This window comes from Marmota monax, unplaced genomic scaffold (assembly GCF_021218885.2).
Source record: "Marmota monax isolate L192 unplaced genomic scaffold, Marmota_monax_Labrador192_F-V1.1 WCK01_AAM20220418_F8-fsc00291, whole genome shotgun sequence".
In the NCBI taxonomy this organism is placed as follows: domain Eukaryota; kingdom Metazoa; phylum Chordata; class Mammalia; order Rodentia; family Sciuridae; genus Marmota; species Marmota monax.
The window spans coordinates 147,444-170,581 of NW_026693329.1; the positions used below are offsets into that span (position 1 = coordinate 147,444).

A 23,138-nucleotide genomic window follows, 5' to 3' on the forward strand; every position below is an offset into this window, starting at 1 on the left:
TGCAGACTTCCAAAACAATCTTGTATCTTTATTGACTTTTTTTTTTTTTTCTGAATGCAATGACTGTTTTTTTACTCTTAAGGAAAATAAACATCTTTTAGAAACAGCTCGATACACACAATCTTCAGTGTGAAGCAATATACTAATAAGAACACTAGTCGTCTTAACATTTACAGTCTTCATATATATTATATATATGTATATGTATACATATATATACACTATATAACGAGGCCAGATATAATACACACGTTTACCATTTTACAGTCATATGTACAGGAAGTTGCTAGGGCGGCCCCTGGCTGGGGCTGCGTCAGGCCTATTGAAGCGTGGACAGAGCTGAGGTGAGGACACGGACAGACAGGCGGACGGACTGGCAGGGACTGGCCCAAGCCGGTGGTGGCTGCGTGGGGAAGGGGCATCGCGGTAGACTCCCCTACTCGGCAAGGGCCCGGCTGGGGCTCTGCTGCAGGGCGCACGACGCACGGCGGCGACACACAGGAGAAGCGAGCATGTTCCCAACATATATACATTCTATGTAACATATATATAGAGGGGTACACAGGTTTTGTACACGAATCTAGCGCTGTCCCTACTCCCGTACTGAGTGGGCGCTGTGGTCCCTGAAGACCGTGGTGGCGCACAGGGACAATCGCGCATCCGCCGGAGGTACGCTCATGCTCGGATCGGATCTCCTTTCTTGCTGCGTTCCTAGGCTGGGCTCCAAGGGTGGGGTGGAGGATTGGAAAGGGGACGAACAGAAGATGCCCCAGTCCCGCCCACACCCGGGGAGCCCACATCCCCTGAGCATAGGCCCCCGATTACCCCGGCTTGGCCGGAACCGCAGGGAAGCTTTGGCAAAGGGTGGGTGGGAAGGGGCGCTGGGACGCATTCCGACTGGTTGGTTTCGAAGCCCCTTGCCCCCTCCCCCGCTGGCCGGGCCCCCTCCAGAAAGGCTCCGGTTTCCCCTGCCTCGTCCATGGAGCTAGGAGCCGCCCTCGGCCCCTTGCAGGGTCGTCTGGATCTCCTCTCCCGACCCCAGGGCGCCCAGCTGCAGGCCACGACCGACCGACTGCGGTGACGGCAGCACCCACGAGGAATGTGTGCCACGTCGTCTTGGAACTTCCGGGAGGGGGAAGTGTCCCCAGCCCAAAGCCGTCTCCCACCCCCGCCAGAGGCTGGGTGGGCCGAGAAGTCTGGCCGCTCCGCGGGCTCCCTCTCCAAGCCTGGCCCCAGGGGTGTGGGCAAAAAAAAAAAAAAAAAAAACGCCCTGTGCCGTCCGGTTCCGGGAGCAGGCGGCTCCGGAACAGGTTTTCTTCCCAACCCGGGGCCGCACGTCGGCGCCCTGGGCGGCCGGATCCAAGATCCGGGACGCGGATCAAGGATCGGCTCTGGACGCGCGCTGGGAGCAGCTCCAAGGCCCCAGGGCTGCGCAGGCTGCTTCTCTCCTTCGGAGGCGGGCGTCGGGCGGCTCCGGCGGCTTTTCCAGCCGTTGCGGTGGATTACAACGGCAGCCTCTGCAAAAGAAGAGCAGACGCCCGCCGTCCATTACTGTGGGCCGGGGAGAGGAGGAAGGGGCCGATTCCTTCCAAGCCGCAGGCCCCGCCCTCGGTGGGACCCCGCCCGCTCACCGGGTGGGCGCCCCTAGGGTCTCTTTCGGTGTCAGGGAGCGGGAGTCCCCCCTCTGGCTTTTCCTTTCTTCTGACCACCTTCACCTGAGTGCCCTCCGTCCAGTCCTGTGCCCTCTCTTTGCCCCCTATCTTGAGAGGGCTTTATGGCAGCTCCCCTAGGGATGTCCCTTACGGGCTCGCTTGGTGGACAAAGCAGTAGCCTATGCAGATCTGCCTCAAGGCCCGCAGGGGCCCTGGCGACAGGTGAGGGGAAGCTGAACTGGGTCCTGGCTGGACTTGGTGGGGGCTGGGTCTCCTGAGGGTCTGCAGGTCAGGGCAGGGGCTGGTAAAGGCCATCATTGATGGAGTGGGGCTCCTTGTGATCACCTACCTTATGTTTGGGACATTTCAAAGAAAAGTTCTCTTCGATGAATACACAACCTGTAACCAAAGAGAAGTTTTGGTGGTTAGACAGGGTGGGGTCTGCCAGGCCCCAGCTTGCAGGAGCTCTTTTCAAAGAGTGACCTAAGTCCTGCTTAAATCCTCCATAATCACAGTTCCACCACAGAACAGGCTGGGGGGGGGGGCCCTCTGCTCCTTCCTGCTTTGTTCTTTGTCCTCACCTCACCTGCTCCACCTGGAACTGTTTCCCCCCCATCCTGTTTCCGCATGGCTGGCTCCTTGACTAAAGCAGAACCTGCCCTCCGCAATCCCCTGAGATGTGTGCCCAGCCCCTAGAAGAGCCTAGGAAAGACTCAATCACTGATGGCTTCGGTGGTCACCTACAGCATGTCCGTCGTGGGGATGGTGAAGAGAGCATATATCAATACCCGCCCCCCCCCCCCACACACACACACATGGCACACAGTAGGTGCTCAAAATGCAGGGGCTTGTTCCCGTGGGAACAATGGAAGATGAGAATGAGGTGCACATAGGATCCTGGTGAACACTCCAACCACAGACGAGCCAGAGGACAGCAGAGTTTGGCCAGCCCAGCTCTGCCAGGCTGTGCCTGTATCTCCACGAGTCCTCCGCTCCCTGCCTGCTGCCATCTATGGACACCCCGGCTTTTCCCTGAGCACCCCCACCTATCACCCCCCGGGGTCCTGAGCTCATCTCTCCTCTCTCAGCCTCACTGGCCAGAGGGGCACCCTGCCCCAGCACAATCTTCCAGTTCACACTGGAGGGTGGCATCATCACAGGGTGGGGACCGGGAGGCAGGGCAGGAAGGGGACAGATCTGCAGCTCCAAAGCAGAACTGTAGGCCTTTTGAAGGCGTCTCCCCTTCCTTTCCCTGCCCAACCCCTGCCAGAAGCTATGAGGGCCCCCCACCCCCCACCTTTGAACTCCCTGTGAGATTCCATGATCTAGAGCCACAGCTGGGGCAACTCAGCAACTTTCCTTTTCTGGTTCTGGGACAAAGTGAGACATTCCATAGAGCCTGGGCTAGAAGTCCAGGCTCGCCTGCTGACCACATGGCAGCCCTCTGGATCAGCTCTGGGTACGTGGGCCAAGTGCCTGGGTCACCAGAAGCCAGGGGTAGGAGGCCACTTCTAAATCAGGGCTTTCAGCAACCCCAGCATCTCCCATGCCAGGTGTGGGAGGGGAGTGGTTGGGAAGGGCCAGGTATCGACATCGTGTCCCTCGTCTGGTGTCTTGGATCTGGATGACCAGGTGGCCCTGGGGCTGACTGAGATTTGGTGGGTTTGGACAGGACACCATGGTGCAGTGGCCTCTGCCTGCTCTTGGGAGTCAATACGGGTCTCCAGAGAGAGGATCCTTAATACGGACGGGAAGGGGGCAGGGTTAGTGGGCCAGGGCAGGAAGGCTGGGTGGCAGCTGGCACCCCGCAGTCTGAGAGCCTGACTGGAGAGCCCCTGCTGACCCCCCAGGTAGATTGCTCTTCTCAACCTGCTGCTGCCTGGTCACCACCAACAGCCCTCCCTGCTTCTTGGAGTTCAGTCCTTCCAAACCTTTTCTGGCTGCTGAGCCCGTTTCCCAGAGGTCCCCTCCTCCTCCTCTGCCAGGTCTTCATAGGTGGCATCTCCCCACACACTATGCCCTCCAGGGCTCTAATGAACCCCTACCTGCTCAGGTGGAGTCTCCATCCTGAGCCCAGCTGGGGGCTTTGCAAAAGTGACCTGTCCAAAGCAGAACTGCTCTTTATGGCTGCCAACACGACCTTGATCCCCCACTCTGTACCCAGGTCCTTTGCAGCCCGTGCCATGGAGAAGTGGCATGCCTGTCCCCACCCTCAGAATCTGGGTTGCACCTAGATTGCTTTGGCCAACAGAATACACTGAAGCCCAGAGCCCAGGCTGGGAGAGGCCGTGTGACCTCCAATCTTTCAGGCCCCTGCTGTCTTGGAGGACAAGACCACGTGCATCATGTGGAGCCTAAAAGGGCTGGGCCAGCAGCTGGGGCCTCCCTGGAGCATCCTTCCCCAGCAGAGCCTGCCAGGGTGAGTACCTACGTAGCAGTAATTAATACCTTCTCTCATATGCTCATCCTGCTCAGACTGGTTTCTCCCTCCCCATGGGGAAGCTGGACATCAGGCCGACACCTCCCTCTCCCTCATCTCTCCCAAAGTCCTGTGGCTTCTGTGCCAACATAGCCTCTGAGCTAGATAGCTCTACTGTACCAGGCCACTCTCTCCTGCTTGGACTGTTGCAGTAGTTCATCAGCCAGCCCTGATCATCCTTTTCCCCCCAGACACTTCCCTGTCTCATTCTCTGTAGAGATTCCTGTCATTTGGGGACTCGGTTTCTAAGATTTCCTTTGAAACATATGTTCTCTGACTCAAAGCCTGGTATAGGGAGTCCTACGGCTAACCAGCTACAGCCCACCTTTCCTGATGTTTTGAGGCCTGGCTCAAATATCACTTCCTCCTAGAAGTCTTCCTGGATTCCCTCCCAGCTCAGACAGGAAGAGCCTCTCCCACGTCCACTCTCTCTTCCTCATCTGGTCTCCATAACTGCCGGTAAAAACTATGGCTCTCCTCTCTGTCCTACTTCAAGGTGAGCCCCCTGGGGAGGCTGGACAGTTCTGGGGTAGGAGAAAGAGCACAGGATGTGGAGTGGGAAAGCCGGGCCATCACACGGGGCGTCTGACAGTGTCATGGTGTGGTGCCAGGAGTTAGACAGCTCATCTGGAGACGGTGCAGGGACCTGACGGGCAGAGGGTGCTCAACAGGTCACTACAGGGGTACCGGGCTCAGGGAGCCTACCCATGTGCCATGTGGCTGGGTAGCGTGGATGGAGTCCACGTTCAAATCTGGCTCTGAGTGAGAGGGTAGAGCCACCGAGAGCCCGCACCTGTGGCTCAGCTCTAGCAAGTCCCCTCCTGCTGGGCACCAGCCGCTCAGCCCCCTGCTGAAAAATTGTCACCAAAGTCCTGTGGGTGCTCCCTGGGGTGGGTTGGCTATAGGGCTGACACTGGTCAGGGACCCAGCAGGCAGGTGGGATACAGGCTGCGGTCACCTCTGCATGCGGTCAGGAGGAGGGGCACTGTGAGGATCTGCTGGGTGACATGAGCCCCTCCGGTGCCTGGGCTCTGCCCACGTCCAGACAGGGTCAGAGTCATTTCTCCCACTTCCAGGCCGGAGCTGGGAGGGATGCAAAGCGAGGGGACAGGGGTCACGGGCCCACCCTAGGACTGAGGTCACATTTCCTGGACGGTGTTCAGTATTTCACTCTCCTTCAGACAGCTCTGGGACAAAGAGACTATTAAAATCTTCCTTTTACAGATGGGGCAACCGAATGCAGAGACATCTGTGAGCTGCCCAAGGCCACACCTTCAGAAATGCCATCTGGAATCCCAGAGACTTGGGAGGCTGAGGCAGGAGGATCACGGGCTACAGGCCAGCCTCAGCAACGTAGCTAGACCCATCTCAAAACAAACACACAAAAGCCCCAAACCAAACCAATTAATGCCTCCAGAGTTTGAATCCAGGCCAAAGTTGGTCTTAAGTACCCTTACAATATTGCTGTCCCCCGTGACGGGCATTACACAGTGAACAGCTGCTTTCTTCGGATGAAATAAGGGATCTTTCTGAGCCTCAGTTTCCCCATGTGGTGGACGAGGTCTGGAGTTCCCGGGTCTCTCTGGTCTATGCAATCTATCCCTGTGCGCCTGGCAACTGTAGGTGCTCAATAAATGCCCATGGAACAAGTGGATAAAAGTAGGGAATTGGGGTAGAGGCCACTGAGGAGGCTAGGCCTGCCTCAAAACCCCAATGTCTTCTTCAAACCTTCCATGGGGCTTCCCCATGGCCAACTAGAGGTCGCCTGGCCTCAGTGTGTTGGAACCCCCCGTCCTCAGCTCATCTTTCTTGTTGCAGGATGATCTTTCCGCGGCCCCAACGCATCTTTCTTTCTGAGATCCCCACGGTCCCTTGCAATGGTGGCTCCTCAAATAGCCCTCCTGACTCTAATCCATGCTTGTCTTTCCTCGTTGCTCCGGGCAGGCCACCATTGGTGCGTTGCCCAGTTGTGGTCTTTATCTCCTAGTCTAGGAAGGACTCTGTCTAGGAAGGATGAGGAGGTAAAGAATTGCTGGGGCAGGAGAAGAGGGGACCCAAGGGGTGCAAAGAGCCCGGGTTGGAGGCCCTGTTCCCACGGTTGGCTCTTACCCGCATCGCTGGCACACGGGTAATGGTAGGAGTGGACACATCCTTTGTAGGAGCACCCGATGGTGGCCCCGGCTTCTTGGCAGCTGGAACATGTCTAGAGAGAGAGAGAGAGAGAAGCCGTGAGTCCCGTGCTCCCCGGGCTGACCCCACGCAGCCCACCCGCTTCCTCCAAAACCACCCTGGACCTCAGCATGAAGGAGGAGGCTTAGGTGGGGTGCAGATGCCCACACAGGCTGGTTCTCAGGCACCCTGGGCTGGCTTGCTGGGTGGGGACTTTCTTAGGCCTGTGAACTAGTCACCACTATGGCTGTGGGCACCAGCCAGCATTTGCCAAGTGCTTCCTGCAAGACCGGGCAGAGTGGGTCTTTGGCTGCTGGCTCCTAACAGCCCTTGAGGTGGGTGGCACTTATTAACTATACAGGTGGTGACACCAAAGTGTCCCTTGCACAGGCAAAAGCAAAAGCAATGAGCATTGCTGTCCACGCTCTCTGGTGGCAGCAGGAGTACCAGTGGCAGGACCAGGCGGTCACCCTCCCTAGGATGGACGAGGCAGCAGAAATGGAGACAGCATGCCACCTTGAGATGCTGACTTCACGTACGCCTGGTGCCACCCAGCATGCGCCTGGTCCCTTACAGTTCTCAGAAGTGTCTTCTGCTGAGCTTGGGGGGTTGCCCTGCTTGGTGCAGCTGTCCTGTGGCCAGGAGAGGATGGTAACCCCCAAGAAAGACCCCGGAGGAATCAAGCCAAACCCCGAGGCCTGGGGAGGAAAGTGGCGGGTCCAAAGTCACCCACATTCCTGAATCAGCCATCGTCGTCCACGGGGTGGGGGGGGATTGAGGCGCAGAAGGAAAGCCGAGAGCACTGTGGGCCCCTCCCAGAGGCCCGGCCTGCTTCCCAGCAGGCCTGGCTGGAAGCCCGGTCCAGCTTCTCCAGGTTCCCTGGGTAACCCGCCTGGCAGCACACGCTTCCGACTGAGCCCTGAGCCCCGCAGCCCGGTTGGGACACAGGCTCAGTCACCACCCCAAGACCAGCCCAACCTCTTTCCTGTCTCATCCGGGATGGCTTCCTGTGGAACTGGGGCCCAGCACGAGTGGGGACCCCAGGCCAGATGGAGACGGTCATCCTCAGTGGTCCCTGGGCCACCGTGGGGTTCCTCGGGCTGATGGCTTCTCTCCACTGTGGTCCCCAGCAACCCTTGAGGCGGCCATTGGACCGGCCACTTTAGACACGAAGAAACAAGTCCAGGATCCTGCTGAGGCCTCAGGTGCTTCTGACCCCAGCCACCCCCACAGGGGTGGCCCACGCCAGGCAACGTGGGCTCAGCCCTGGGACCCGCCTCTCTGCTCTGGCATGGCAGGGCCAGCCTCATCTGGGTAGGGGATGGGGTCCATGATGGTGGGGGAGGAGTCAACCCGCAGCCCCACAGCTCTGTTCTCCAGGGAGCACAGGGGGCGTCCATGGACGGGCAGGTGTAACAGGTGGGCGGGGACTCGGCAGTGCTCTGGGATCCGAAGACCCTCACTATCCAGCTAAGGGGGGGGGTCCAGCACTCTGGGGCTCCGAGGGCAGGTGGCTTCCTGCCGTTAGGAACTGGCCCTTGGCAAAGCTGTAATTTGCATCGGGACCAGTTTGATGCCCATGGAACGTGATGGGAAGGAACAGTGGGCTGTGGTGACCCTGCTCATTTTTCTGGGGAGGGTGGTTGCCTGGGGACCATGCCTCATGGACATGGGCTGTGATGAGCCCTCTGAGGCTCTGCTGGCTGGACAGCATGTCCAGGGACCTCTGCAGCAGGGAGACACCTTGAGTGACCAGCAAACACCTATGGTGTGTGTGATTCTCATTCTGGCCTCCGGGGCCGCGGCTGCCAGGCTGGCCCTGGAACATGGGGTGGGGGGGGACATGAGGATGGATTGGGTGGACTAGACCAGTCCAGCTGTGTGACAGTGGGGGACCTGACCCATGTCTGACACATGCGTCCCCCTCAGTGCAACAGGACCTTCTTTGTGTGCAGGTCAGTGAGCTGAGACACCAAAGGCACCAAAGGGAAGGGCCTGGGACAGGCGAGGGGCTTCACCCACTCTCTCAGGGACCCCTCCTCACCCAGGCCAGCCAGGGACATAGAGATAACCAGATCCCAGGCCTGGACCTCAGAAAGGCTTTGGACGTGAGCCTGGGGGCTGCACGGGAACACCAGCACTCCGGAGGCCAGTGTGGACGGGGTGGTTAGCAGGGCAGGGTGGCCGTCAGCTGGGGGGTGGCCATCCCAGGGCAGGGCTGTTGTTTTTTATTGATGGGTCAGAAATGACTTTATTTTTAGGTGGCTGCAGAGAAGCCAGGGATGAAAATGTCACTGAGAAGGGAAGAGAGAGGACCCAGGGCCCATGGCCTCGCCTGAGTGTGCAGGTGGGGGCCCTGGACAGCTGCATCCTGTCCGGGCCAGGCCTTCCTCAGTGGGGTGGACAGGACATCGGGGCACAGAGGTCGCCATCATCCCCATGGGCCGTGGGGGAGCCGGGAGCCTGGGAAACAGGTATGAGCAGCATTTGCAGTGGCCAGACAGCGCCCCGGCAGATGGGGTGGGGCGAAGGCCACCAGGGTGGTCAGCTCTGCTGGGTCACCAAATCATTCAGATACAGGAAGCCCATGACTCACAGGCCTCTGGCACCACCTGCAGCAGGATGGCAGGTGTGGAGGAGGCGGGGCTAGGAGGGGTGTGTCCACGGGGACAGTCCGGGGCCTAAGGCAGAGCACTGGGAGTGTCATTCCCCAGGAGCCTGGCGGGGCAACCTGGGGCCTCAAGTGTGTGAGGGACAGGGGCCCAGTCTCCATGGAAGGCAGCCTCACCAGGGGGGGACCAGAGAGCACGCTCTTGGGCACTCACTGCAAAGAGCCCTGTGCCCCTGGCAGACGGGAGCCGAGGAGCAGCAGCTGGTGGCCTGCGGTACTGGAAGGTAGGGTCATCCTATCAGTGACAGACACAGAGCCCTCGGGGTAGGTCGGGTGCCACCCTAGTGGTGACAGGTGTTGACTCAGAACACCCCACGGCCACTCCCTCGGGCAGGCACAGGGCGCCCACCCCGAGGATGAGGGTGCCCGGGCAGAGGTCGCGTCCATGGGGAGAGCAGGCAGCTCCTCAGTCTTGGTTCACAGAGCTCAGTGACCACAGTCCCCTGGGCCACCTCCCAGAGGGGAAGAGCCCTGTGCGGGGTGCCAGGCTGAGCCCGGGGGCAGCTCCTCCTGCAAGCCCAGCTAGGTGACCTGGAGGAGCGACTTGTGCGGGCGGGGGGGGGGGACCCTGGCGTTTAATTCTGGGGCCTCCCGCCCTCGTGGGCACCTCGGTCAGCAGGGTGGGGACTGGAAGAGGCCCGAGGAGAGGGCGCACTGCGGGGGTGCTGGCTGGGCAGACTGCAGGTAGGGCTGCGCGGGAGGCTTCCTGGGCAGTGGGTGAGTGCGTCCAGGTGTGCCCTGCGCCAGGGGTCTCGGGGTCTGTGGATAGTGCTGTGGCCGTGGGCCTTTTGACCCAAATGGCAGCCCTAGAGAGACAGGGGGCTCCCCAGCGGCTGCCTGCCCGCCTGCCTGTCCTTCCGAAACCCAAGCTGCCCACCCTGGCTGGGCTGGCCTCTTACCATGTCCACGGCCACCTTCATGGCCTCCTGCAGCCCAAAGAGCTTCCCGGCCACCAGGTAGACCCCGCCGGTCCACACGGCGCAGGCCTCGTGCACCCAGTGCTCCTGGGTGTCCCCGCCGGGCTCTGCAGGACCCTCTTTGCTGCACTCATGCTTGCGGCTCTTGTCGGCTGTGGCCACCTCCTCGCCCCCGTCCCCCCGACCATCACAGCAGTAGCAACTCTGCAGCCGCCGGGACAGGCCCCGGGCGCTGGTGCGCAGTGAGCCCTGCTTGGCCGGGTCCGCTGGGCCGTCAGGCCTGGAGGGCTTCCCGGCGGTGGTGGCGGCGGCAGCGGCGGCGGGAGCAGGGGCTGCACACTCGACTTTGAGTGTTCTCTCAAGGGGCAGCGAGGCCTCCTCACAGGTGCCTTCCGGCCGCACCTTCTCCTTGAGTTTTGGCTTCTTTTTGGGGAGGCAGTGTTCGGGGTAGTAGGGCCCACAGAGGTCCCCGAGGTCCTTGAAGTTGGCCGGGTTTTGGCAGAGGCAGCAGACAAGGCAAGAGGTACTCAGAGCCTTGGAAACCACAGGCCCCAGGTGCATTGTGGAGGAGAGGGGCAGCGAGGGCCGTGGCTGCAGGATGGAGCCCCCCGGGAGTGTGGTCAGGGAGGTCCCGGCCACATCCAAGGAGAAGGAGGAGGAAGATGAAGAGGAGGAGGTGGAGGAGGAAGGCTTCCTGTGGGGCTTGGGCTCATCCCCAGGGGAGTTGACAACAGTGCATACGGTGGTGAAGGCGTCTCGCTTCTCCACCCGCACGAAGGGTGAGAAGGCTGGGGTCCTGCTGTCGGCCCTCAGCCTCTTGCAAGAGGAAATGTACTTGAGGCGGATTTCAGGCTCGGCGGGATCCAGGGGCAGCACCTGCTGCTGCCTTCTCCGCTTGGCACGCCCCTTACAGGGTGAAGCGTTGGTGTTCTTGGCCCGGCCCCGGGTGAGGCGCTTCCGCTTGGAATAGCTGCTGTAGTTGGCGTGGCCCGGCTGCTTCTGTGCCCTTGTCTGGGGCTGGCAGGGCCGGCCCTCAGGGGGCTGGGAGGCCAGACCCAGCTCCTCGGTCTTTGGCTTCTTGCCTCCTCCACCAGAGTTGTCCTCGCTGCCCACCTGCGTGCTGCTGGCCCTGTCTCGGGGATTGAGGAGCACAGCCTGGCCAAGATAGGGCCGCTTCTCCAGGGGACCTTTGGAGAGCCCGAGGCCTCCGGCCCTGCCTTTCCGGCTCCTCTTCTTGGGTGCCAGCGTGGTCCCCCCAGGCTGCAGGGCCTCCGGGGACAGGAAGGCCTCAGTTTTGAAACAGTCGGTGGAGGACAGTTTCTTACTGTTCATGAGTTTACCTTTTAAGGACCTGTTGGTCGGATTTCTACACAACGGCTCCCCTCCCGAAGCCCCTGGGAACTTCTGTCCCGTGCCCACGCTGACCAGACCTTCTTCTGCCCCGGCCGGGCTGCCCCCAGCGCTCTTGAGCCCCCCGCGGTCCTTCTCGGGGAGGGCCGGGCTCAGGGGAGTCCCAGGGGGCGCCCCGGGCGCTTTGCATGCAAACTTCTTGAGGCTGGGGGAGGTGATCTTCTGCACAATGGCCTCCAGCTTCAGGCCCCGGCCTTTCCTGGGGGGCAGCACCTTGGTCTTCACGGTCCCCTGGAAGGCAGCCCGTGAGGCGAGCTTCATGCAGGCCTCGGGGGCCTCGGGGGGCGGGGGCTTTGTGGTGGGCTCCCCGCTGCCCTTGGGTTTGGCCTTCTTGGGAGAAGACATTCTCTTAAAGAGCGAGGGGGAGCCCTCAGCCCTGTCCTCCTTCCCGTCCCCCCCGCTGGCACTGATGCTGCTGCTGCTGCTGCTGCTGCGTAGGACCAAGTTCCTCTTCTTGGTGGGGACAGGCGCCAGGAAGGATGATTTCCGTTTGAGCGCGTGAAGGGGCCGGTCAGAAAGCTTGCCCCCTGTGCCAGGCTTGGGGACCCGTGCTCGCTGGCTCACTCTGCCCTCCTTCTGGGGACTGCCGGCGGCGGCGGCGGTGGCAGCAACCTTGAATGGGGCAGGCAGGTGGTTGTTGGCAAGGACCTTCTTGGTGGCCCGGCAGTTGGGGAGCCGGGTCTCTGAGGGTCGCCGCCGCTTGGCGTGGAAGACCTCTTGGGGTTTGGTGCGCGATCGGAGGATCATGGAGCGCTGGTCCTTGCCGGGCAGGCCGGGCGAGTCTGGCTCCTTGGTTTTGGAGCCCATGGGGCTGCTGTCTGAGGCCACGGGCAGGGCGGCCGGATTGCTGGGGCTGGACGCGGCCTTGGGCGAGGGCTTCCCCACCCGCTTGCCCGACTTGAAGGCGGCTCGCTGCTTGCCCCCCAGCTTGTCGGGGGGCGCGGGGGTGGTGGTCAGACCCGGGGGCCCGGGTGTGCGGGGCTCACTCAGGGCCGTGAGGGAGCGGGTGCACATTCTGGGGAGCCCTTCGGAGGGCCCCCTGCCTGGGGCCCCGGCCCCTTCCATCTGTCCCTGGGGGGGCCCGGTGCAGGACTCGGGGAGCAAGAGGTCTTTGGGTAACGCTGGTGCTCTGCACGGGGAGTCCTCAGCCTCGGGCAGCCCCCGGTGGACTCGCCGGCTCCGGAGGCTTTTGCCCCGTGGCACAGGCTCTTTCTTAGCAATGGGTGCCTCGGGCACGGCGGGCTTGTTGGGCTTCTGGGCCAGGGAGGCGTCCGAGGTGGTGGAATCCACCGGAGCCCGTTCCCCGTCGGGCCCTTCTTCGCCGGGCTTCATGTGGGACAGGGAGGACTCGAACCAGCTCTGGACCTTGGACTCGGCACCCACGGTGGGGCCCAGCAGGATGACAGACTCCCCGGATAGGTGGCAAGGGGAACCCCAGCCGGCCTTGGAGTCCAGCACCTCCTCCGCCTCCTCCTTGGTGCAGAGGAGGGGGGCCTTGGGTGACAGCGGGTCCTGCATGCCGGGCCTCTGCTCCGGGCTGCCCAGCAGCTCGCACAGGGAGGAGTACTCCTCGGCCTCCAGGTCCTCCTTCCTGCCGGTGGGTGGCAGCAGGGGCAGGTCCCCAAAGTCGGAGGCCGAGCAGCAGTGCCGGCTGTCCTCCAGCCACCGGTCGGCCTTGCCCACGTCGGGGCACTGCAGCAGGCCGCTGGCCTCCTCCTTCACCCCACCCGCCTCCTCCTGTTTGAAGTCCCCGGGCAGCGCAGCCGCCTTCTCCCCAGGGGGCCCCTCCTCCTGGAAGCCCAGGCAGGCCGAGGCCTCGTGGCCGTCCCCTTTGCCCACGCCGCCGTCCGAGGCCTTCCCGCCCTGCTCCAAGCCCTTGGTGAGCTCGCCAGGGTGCAGTCCCCAGCGGGGACAGGCATCCCCCAGGTTCTCCTCTGGCCAGGCAAAGGGGTTGGCGCCATCTGCCGAGCTGGACGTGGTCGTGGTGTCCGGGAAGCAGTCGAAAGCCGCTGCGGTGGGGTCCGGGGCGGCGGCCCCAAGGGTGGGTTTGGCGCCAAAGGAGAGGGGACCAGAGGTCTTCTTGGGGTCAGGGGCGGCGAAGGCCACCGAAGGGTCTTCAAACAGCCCCGGGCTGAAGTCCTTGGCATTGCTACTCTTGTCCAGCTGCAAGGAATCAGGCAGGGCCTCGGGCTCCCCGGGCCGTGGCCAAGCATTCTTGGCCACAGGGTCGAGGCAGGTGCTGTGGTTCTCCAGAGAGAAGGGTGGCTTGCTGGCGTCCTTGGCCAGCCCCGGGGTCTCCGGCCAGGCCTTCTCGGCTTTCTCACCGATGGCTTCTTGCAGCCCCAGGATCTCAGAGGCCAGGTCCTCCTGAGCCAGGGCACTGAGCAGCAGCCGCGGGCAGTCCCGCTCGCCGGCCACGAACTTGGAGAAGCTGTCCAGCGGCAGACTGCTATGCAGGCTCTGGAAGGAGTCGTCAGATTTGGTGGACATGTCGTCAGGGGAGGTCACAGAACAGGTGGACACGGATTCGGGCTTGGCCTTGGAGTTGCTGTTGACCCTCGCGGGGCTGCCGCGGGCCTGGCTGCAGTAGAGGAAGCCGCGCTCCAGCGGGTCCTCGGAGCCGCTCAGGTAGTCGGTCTCCTGTGGCTCTGCGTGGGTGGACTGCGGCGTGCTGCTCAGGGGCTCCGACAGGGGCGTCCCCGCTGGCTCCGCAGAGTACCCGCTGCCCTCGGGGCTGCAGTGCTGGCTCTTGTGCTGCTCCGGGGTCCTGGACACCAGGTTCTTGACCCCTTTCTTCTGCGGCACGGCGGCCTTGGACAGCAGAAGCTGCTGGACGGTGTTGGATATGTTCTCCACCTGGGAGGTCAGGGCCGTGAGGCTCTGCAGGCTGAGGTCTGACAGCAGGTTCTCCGGGATTTTGTCCTTCTGCAGGGGCTTGCAGTTGCTGGCCTGGGTGTCCACGGAGCTGGCGGCGTCTGTCGGGGAGGGATTGAGCAGGGGCATGAAGTGGCTGTGGTCGGTGATGCCCGCGGGGAAGGCCCCGGCGCTGAGTGGTTGCTGGTTGTAGGGGAAGTTCTCTAGGTTTGGCATGAGCGGGGACGGGGTGGAGCTGTAGGAAGGGGAGCGGCCCACCGAGCGGGCCGGGGAGTGGCTGGAGCTGGGGCTGAAGGTCTGGTAGTACTGCTCAGGGGTCCTGACGGCCGTGTCCGGCTGGCAGTAGCCCTGGCCTTGCTGTCCGTAGTGTTGGTATTTGGCGAGGTTTTGGTAATGGAGGGTCTCCTGGGCGTGGTGCCGGCTCTGAAGCGCTTGCTGCTGTGGCTGGTCGTAGCCGAGGCGGCCCGACGGGTAGGCGTGAAGGTTCTGGACCCGCTGTCCCGGGGCCAGGCTGGCGTTGGCGGTCAGTGGCCTGTCGTGGGGCTGGGCAGACGGTGCTGCTGTGCAACTCTTATAGGAGTGGGCCCCCTGTCCGCTGCCCTGGACGGACGAGGAGTAGGTGGACGAGGTGGGGAAGGACTGGGAGTGCTGGGGGAAGTGACCCCCCTGGGGAAAGGGCAGGGCCGAGGCGAGGTCATTCTGCAGTTTCTGCCTTTGGAGTTTGGGGTACGCCAGGGGCTGCTGGGGCTGGGGCAGCTGTGGCGGCGGGGGCTGTTGGACAGGCAGGGAGTGAGTCCGGAAGGGAAGCTGGGCACCCTGCTCTGGGTACTGCCTGCCGGGGGGCACGGCCGTCTTTTTGAGTAAGTTCTCATCGTACTTGCCCACCCCTCCTGGCAGGGGCTGTGGCTGGGGGGGTGGCGGCTGGGGGGCCCCCCAAGCCTGCAGGCCCTCCTCCCCAGAGTAGCGTCCCGGGTAGGGGTTGCTGTCCTGGAGGCCACCATAGCCGGGGAAAGACGGCCTCCCCTGCAGCGCCTGCTGGGAGGGCAGGGCCTTGCTACCTCGGTGGTACTTCTCGGCGGCCACCGCGGCCGCCGTGCTGGAGGGGGTGCTGGCGCCACCCTCGTAGCCCGGGTAAGGCTGCGGGTTATAATAGTCCTTGGCGAGCAGCCGCTGCCTGTCACAACTCAGCCCGGCCTGACTCGGCTGCCTGTAATTCTCCAGGCGAGTCGCTTCCTGCGAGGTCTGTGGGTAGCTCTGCTGTTTGCCATGGAAACCACACCTTTCTCGAAAAGACTGCATGACGCGGGCTGGCGATCTGTGGAAGAGAAAAGGGAGACAGGGAGGGGAGGGGTGGGGGGCAAGAGGGAGAGCGATTCAGATGGGCCACCACGTCCTTGTCCCTTGTCCCCCTCAGCCACCTCCCCCCCCCCACCCTTGCCCTGCAGCCCTGCCTGGCCGGGAAGTCTGCCCACCAGCTGTGCACATATTGACAACTTCTGCATCCAGGAGGTGCGCTCCATAATCCCCACTTCCACAGGGCCAGCAGCCTTCCTCGTCACAGACGGGCCACCACGGGCGCAGGGCGCGGGAGGTGCAAAACGGGGCTGCCTGAGCCAAGTCACCCGGGCAGGGGAGCGGCTACTCCACCCTCCCCGGGGCTGGCTCCTCCCCTCCGCCCCCCCCCCCCCACCACCACTCCCAGCTCTTCCAAGACAGCTCAAAATCATTTAGCAGAGCAATTCCGGCTCCTCACGTCCCCTGGGGCCCTCTGGATCCTGTAATCTTAGTCCCTAGGTGGCTGTACTCAAGCGTGACCCAGCAGCCATGCTGGGGACCCATGAGGATCTGTCCTACCCCGCCAGGGAGAGGCCGCTTGCCAAAGGTGCACACGCGCGGGCACACACACACACACACACTCTCACACACACACCTCCCCTATCACTGCCATGCCATCTGGAATCTGTCTGTTCCCTCTAGCAGACATCAACTGCGGGGTTGGGGGGGGGGCTGCCGAGCCACTGTAGATGTAAAACGTCCCCTCCTCTGACTCCTAGGAACGTAGGACAGCCGCACCTGCCTCCTGTTTTGGATATTATAGGTGCATAAACAGATTACGTGATCCAGGGTAAGGGAGAGCATGCTGATGAGGGACAGGGAAGCTGAGCTGAGCCCCTTGGCACGGGGGTGATGGGACCTGGTCCTTCAATGGCAGGGCCCCCTCTCGGCTTCCCCAGGTCAGGTGGCACGGGGGAGCAGCCCATCTGGTTATGATTTTAGGGGCTGGGGCCCAGGCAGGGGTCTAACCTACCCTAGAGCAGGATCCTGGGTTAGAAAATGATCCTCAAAGAACCTTTGAGGGCAGAGCAACAGGATTCACAATATGGGCTAGACGTGGGCGTCTAGGGCTAAAGGTTCCCCGCAGTTGACCGGCAGGTCTGGTGGCCCCAGAAGGCCCTCAAAGCTGGGGGGGTGGGGGGAATGGAAAGGAGAAACGCTAGCCACAAGCCCTGATCCCAAGGGTTGGGATTTACCCGGCACAATGATGGATGCAGGCCCAGAGTGGCCTCTGCCTGGCCTGGTGGCCCAGGCCCCCAGGAAGGGGACAGGGACTTTCCAGTTTTCCTTCCCACTAAACACTAAAAAAGAGGGGATGGCCTGCCTTGGGCTCCAAAGATTCCAGATCTGTTTTGAGGGATCAGAAAGGAATAAGGAAAGAGGTGGCCGGGCAAGAGGGACACGGAATAAACAGATGTGAGAAGGGGGGAGCTACAGGGTGAGAGGAAAGAGGTAGAGAGATGCGCGGGGCGGGGGGGGGGCACTTTTCCAAAAGGGTGGTCCAGCCCCAACTCTTCTTGTATGGGATCTGGGGACTGACCCAAGAAAGGGGACAGAGGAGGACCTCCATCCAGCTGAGAAGGCCACCAGACAGCCCCCCAGGAGCCCACTGGCACAATCTCAGGTCCATCTATCCCAGGGGCTTGGCCCAAAGCACCTCCTATATGTGGCTGCACTCAAGTGTGACCCAGCCATGCTGGGGGACCCATGAGGATCTGTCCTACCCCGCCAGAGTCAGACGGCCGGTCTCAGCTGCACACAGGGGGGGCCAGCATTCCCAAGAGAGCCCCTCCCTACCAAAGCCCCCTTGCCCTCTACTCCCCCACTCCCTGGAGTCACCACAGGTATGGAGCAAGGAGCTGTGTGCCCGCCCTGCTGACCCACTTCAGGCCCAGCCGAGGCGGCTTGGATAAAACACTCCAGGACGTGCCAACCCAGAGGAACTGGAGGAGGCTCTTGGCTTGGTGGCTCCCAGCCAGGTGGGCAGTCCTGTGCCTCCTACCCGGATCTCTGCAGAGAAGGGCGTAGCCACACTGCCACAGGGCTGCCCAGGGTGGAAGGGGGGGGTCAGCGGGCACCTTCCCGCACTGTCCATGCCCTAGGCCTGCAGGTGGCCGGCTCTGCTCAGGGTCTGGCTGCGGGGGTTCCTTCTGAGGAAGGCCAGCCCCGAGGCCAAGGGCATGCCGGCTCCCTGCCCGCCACGGGCACATGTTTATGAGCCCAGAATGCACAAACCCAGGACCGATTTGAAGGCTGCACCTCCCTCGTATATCTGCACAAATTACATTTCGGCTTTTATTAGTCCCAGATCACTCTCATTTCCTGCTGAGTTGTCCTGTGGATATCATTAACATTTCTACGGCTTTATTTTTTATTTTTTTTTTCTCCCTTTCACATTCTCCAAAACGCCTTACCAGAAACATTATTTAAAAAGGGGTGGGGGTGGGGGTGGGGGTGAGGGGTGGGCGTGGGGTGGGACGTGCCATTAGCTGTGTCCCCTCCCCAGCCTTCTCTGTCCACAGCTACCCCTCCCCGTTTAATCAGTCCAGCTGCTGCATCTTTTAATTTAGCCAAGCTGGATTACAGGCGGGTTTCCCAATGCACCCGAGCAGCTGGATTGTGGCGAAACATCTATCTCTAAGAAGAGACAGTTCAATTAAAATAGGAGAGGCCCAGTGCCTGATGGAAGATGCAACCCAAATGCTCGCCCAACACCTCCCTCCAGCCCCGGATCGGAGGAAGGGAGGTAGGAACAAAGGCCTCCTGGCCTCCCGACCGCCTCTCAGAGCCCTGAGAGGTCCTGACGACCTCCGTCAGGAGAAAATGGGGGCACTGCCTCTTTAAGAGCTGCCTTGGGCCTGCTCTGGGCTCTGTTGTTATTAATTATTGGGATTATGATTACTTTTCAAGAGCACTAGGAAAGGACACCAGGGGGACAGACCGTGGCTTGGGCAAGAGGGAGAAAGGGTCACACACACACACATACACAAGTCCTGGTCCAAAGCACCCCTGCCCTGTGGTCCCCTCCCCGCCCTGGCCTCTTCGCCACCTCTCTACGGTTCTTTTTTATTTTTTAATTTAATTTTTTTATTTTCATTTGTTACATAGGACAGCAGAGTGCATGACAGTTCGTATCACACACACACACACACACACACCCAGAGAGCACAACTTTTCACATCTCTGGTGGTAGACACAGTACAGTCACAGCATTCCCGTCTTCTCCAGTTCTTGCTGAGCTTGGAAGTCAGGCGGAGAGCAAGTCCCGAATACCTCTCACCACGAGACTCCTGAGCTCCTCATCCTTACAACCGCCTCGGAAGCGGGGCCTGCTGGGCTTGATGGGGCGGAAGCACAAGACCCCACAGCCCAGAACTGCGCCCAGGGCTCCAGCCCTCGAATGCAGTGTCCCAGGACTTCCCTCCTGCCCAGCAGCAGATCTCACCCCTTGAGAAAGCCATCTAGGCAACCATGAAATAGTGTCTGGAGGATGAGACTCACCTCAGACTTCCTCTGGGGTGAGACTAGCAGTCCTCAAAGGCCCTCCTGGCAACAGGGGAAGCCAGGGACATGGCCCTCCCCTCAGAGACCCTGGGACCTCAGCGGGGACCTCTGATAGCTGCAGAGTGACTCCTCTGCACAGGTTCCCCTCCCCCACGCTTTGGTTGTTCTCTCTTTTACAGAAAAACACGAGCTTCAGAGGGGCAAGTGACCTGCTTAGGACCTGACCCCAGTGATGCAGCAGTAGTGACCAGGCCCCTCGCCTGGACCCCACACCAAGAATTCCCATTTTGGAGCTGGGTGAAGTGGAGGGAAGGGCACACCTCAGCCTACCTGGCCCTCATCTTCCAGCAGCCAGAGGGAGGTCCACTAATGGGCAGTCATGGCCACTGACCACCTGCTGCACCATAGCAACCACTGTCCTCTGGGCAGCTGTACTAAGGGAGTCACTGGGTCCATAGCCTCTGAAGACTCCGGGGTTGGATCCCTGTCCAGGAAATGGGCACAGTGTGGGTCAGAGCTGTGGCACAGGAGGAGCCCGGTCAGGAGGGGACAGAAGAAAGTTTTCCCTGAGAGAAAGGAGGCCCTCTCCTCCCAGCAGCGGCTCTGAGATGCTGGCTCCACCCCCCCCCCCAGCTTACCCACGGTCCACCCCCCCCCAGCTTACCCATGGTCATTTTATGACCTGGTTTTCTGACTTGCAGCTGCAGGGAAAAAAACATTTAAAACCCAACCCACTCAAGGGCCTGAGAACCCAAGGAGAAAGGGGAATCTCTGGGGCTTCAGGAGGCCAGGGAGGGACTGAGGGGGTGTCCAGGGAGGGGTGGGGCAGGTGGAACCCCCTGGGGTCTCCCCATCTGTTGTGGGTGATGAGTAATATAAGACGGGACACCCGGATGGACATGATAAATCATTAGCCAGATTGGCTGCTGTCCTGGGGTAGGGGTCTATGCCGAGTCCCAAGGGCCTGGCTTCACTCAAGAGCTGACAGTGGGTGCCCCAGAGGTGTCTCGGACAGGTGAGGGCGGCTGGGCAAGGGGGACCGTCCTGGAACATAAGCCACCCGAGGACAAGACATCCCCCTCCCTAAAGCATGACCCCTCCAGGTGGGCAACACTTGGGCATGACATAACCCCTTCCTTCATTTAAGGTCCCCTGGCTCATGGGAAAACCCCACAGGGCCCTAGCATGCCTCTGTCTGCAGAGCCTGGGGGTCCTGAGCAGCAAGAGGCAAATGACACAGGGACAAGAAGAAGACAGCCCTCTCCAGAGCTCACGGTGGCAGCTGGGCTCCTGAGCTGAGCTGAGGGACCCCTGGCAAATGTGAGGGCTCAGAACTCTCCGGAGGAATTTTTCCAAGGGGAAGACTTCTGGCCTCTCCAGGTGTGTCTGGGACGCCCCCTGCCCCCATCTCCACAGCTCACCAACACTGTCCCTCTAAGGACCCAGCTCAGCAGCGGCTGAGATCTACCAAGACATCTGCCTGGGCTCTCCACCAGGAGTCTAACCCAGGAGGTTGTGGAGGCCAGGCAGGCCCCTCCTGCCGGCCAGCCCCGCCTTCCAGTGCAGTGCTGAGGGCCCCTGACATCTGAAGCGGCACCCCCCACCCCGTGCGCCATGATGCCTGTGCCCAGGTTGCGGCCAGTGACAGACGAGAGTCCCGGGCCATGGGGCACCCCCCGCCCCCCAGTTCAGGAGGTGAGGGGCAGCAGGAAGGGATCTGCCCCAGCTGCTGGCACTCAAGGGCCCTCCCGGGAGAGGCTGTCAGGAGGAGCGCTCACCTATCATGGGCTCTGTACTTATCAGTCTCTTGTGGACAATAATTTTTTTTTTTAGATCACTTTATTCACCACGGAACAAAAAGCATCACGTCTCTGTCAAAATAAAGAAAAGGGGGAGCATGGAGAGGGAGCCGACTGCTTGGATGCAAATGCCCCACCCACTCCAGACCTCTGTCCTTCCCACCCCCAGCCAGGCTGGTGCCACCAACTAAACCAAGGTCCCAGAACCGGCAAGCTCAAAGGGCAGGCCCAGAGTGGGGGCTCAGGGGACCCAGAGGGTGCTCCCAGTCTGCGCCATTCTTCTCTGTACCTGGAGCCGAGCCAGTGGGTTCCTGTGAATGCTGATTGACTTTTCGGACTTTGGCAAGCCGTTTCCCTTCCTGGGCCTCAGGGCCTTTGCACGGGCTATTCTCTCTGCTGGGAATCCCTTTCCCAGACAACTACGCAGCTCCCTAACCCTGCTCTAAGTCTGCGCATCTGTCACTGTCTCCAGTGGCCTTCCTTGAAATGATACCCCTTCCCCATATTTTTCTCCAAAGTATTTACTACTACCTTCTTTAAAATAAACTTTAACTTGCTTTATTACTGGTCTCTCCTGTTTAGTAGGAGAGTTGGATTTTTCACCTATTTTGTTCAGTTATATCCCCATTGCTCAGAACAATATTTATTGAATGATTCATGCTCCAAATGTCACATTAACCCTGTAAAAAAATATCCAGAGCAAGCAACAGGGTGGAGGGATAAAACAACTCTGGAGATGGGGGTGCACTTAAGTGATGTGGGCTCAGGGAGCTGGAGATCATAGTCCCAAATCAGGGGTGTGTGTGTGTGTGTGTGTGGTGGGGAAGGAGCCCCCCATCAGCCGAGCCGATTGCTTCCCTTGTGGAATGGAACCCAGGTGCCAGAAGGCCTGTTTTTTTCCTTTAAGCCAGAAATCAGGAATTTATAAAAAGGGATGTCTTTCATTTTAAAAAATGTAAAAAAGTTTATTTATTTGTATTTCTTTTGTGGTACTGGGGACTGAGCCCAGGGGACACTCTACCACAACCCTACATCCCCAGCCCTTTTATTTTTCGTTTTGAAACAGGGCCTCCCTAAGTTGTCCAGGTTCAGACTGGAACTTGCGATCCTTCTGCCTCAGCCTCCCCCATTGCTGGGGTTACAGGTTTGTGCCAAGGCCATCACATCTGCCTTTTTTTTTAAAATATTCCAGAGTTCAAGGGAACTTGGCTGCCGGCTATACCTGCTCCCAGGTGTCAATGCAGAGGGAGGGCTGCAGGCCTGAGCACTAGTAAAGGCAGAGGCCTTGTTGCGCTGGGGATGTGAGCACCGAGTGGGTGCTCAATGGAAAGGGATGAGAGCAGGCTCTGCACCCAGAATGTCACCTGGCCCTGGGGGGTCCAGGAGGACCCAGTTAAGCACTGGACTGGAGCAAGGCGAGTGCCCTGTACATGAGGAGGGCAGAGCTGGGCAGTCTTGGAGAGGAGGTGCAGAGGCCCACAGAGATGGTGAAGACCTTTATAGCATTCTACGCCAGACACGGGCGAGGCCCCGCCCCCCACTCTCCTGGGTCCTCCCCCCCCCCAGCTCCTCGGTGACACTCATCACAGCGGTAATTACATAATTAATGCTACAATGAGCTGTTTCCCACGCACCTCCCTCACTGGAATGTCGACTGATGAGGGTAGGGGCTTTCTGTTCCGTCCTAAGTTCTAAGCCCAGAAACTGGTCCCCAGAGTTACTGCCTATCAAATATTGTTAGGATGCATGGGGACCTGTCCGCCTCTGTGCTACCTCACCACAGCCACAGGAGGAGGTCCGGAGAGAGGTCTGATGAGGGGACTGGAGGCCAGGACGCATCCAACAGCCAGCCAGCCAGGAAGGAAAGGGGAAGTGCCCGCGCCTTCTCTCCCCCACAGCCCTCTATCGTCTGGACTCATTGGCTTGTGGAGTCTGGTCGGGGACCCAGCTGGGCGCTGAGGACACACAGGAAGATGCAGCATGCCCATGCTCTCCTGAGGTGGACACACGGTCCACAGCTTCCAGATGGAGTGACACCCAGGGGACTGTGGAGAGGCCAGAGGACTTACCTACTCAAAAGAGGGGTGAAGCCACAGCCCGAAATGGCTGGGAGGTGGCAAAGAGCAAGTGGGTCACCGCAGTTACCTCCCACCTCTGCCAAATTCTCTACCCCCCACCCCCAAGCTCAGGTGGTCCTGCCACTGCGGCCACTTGTCACTGTCCTCTATCTTTAGGGCACCAATCCCTGACAATCTTGCCCAGCCAGTCACCTGCTGCCGGGGCGCAGTTCCCTGGCTGTCCCTCTCCTGTAAGCGTTTGGGGCACCCT

The 23,138-nt window shown here is 60.7% G+C and overlaps 1 protein-coding gene across 3 annotated transcripts in view; it reads right to left on the reverse strand.

Annotated features, from left to right (window-relative positions):
- Positions 1–163: 163 nt before the first annotated feature.
- Rai1 (retinoic acid induced 1) overlaps positions 164–23,138 on the reverse strand; it is a 115,312-nt gene continuing 92,337 nt past the window's right edge. For all 3 annotated transcript variants that reach the window (XM_046456733.2, XM_046456730.2, XM_046456734.2), the window contains 4 exons: positions 9,871–15,487; positions 6,241–6,334; positions 2,002–2,051; positions 164–1,517 (listed from right to left, as the gene is read on the reverse strand). In XM_046456733.2, coding sequence (XP_046312689.1) covers positions 1,503–1,517; positions 2,002–2,051; positions 6,241–6,334; positions 9,871–15,471 — 5,760 coding nt within the window. In that variant the 5' untranslated portion in view covers positions 15,472–15,487 and the 3' untranslated portion in view covers positions 164–1,502. The remainder of the gene's footprint in view (positions 1,518–2,001; positions 2,052–6,240; positions 6,335–9,870; positions 15,488–23,138) is intronic.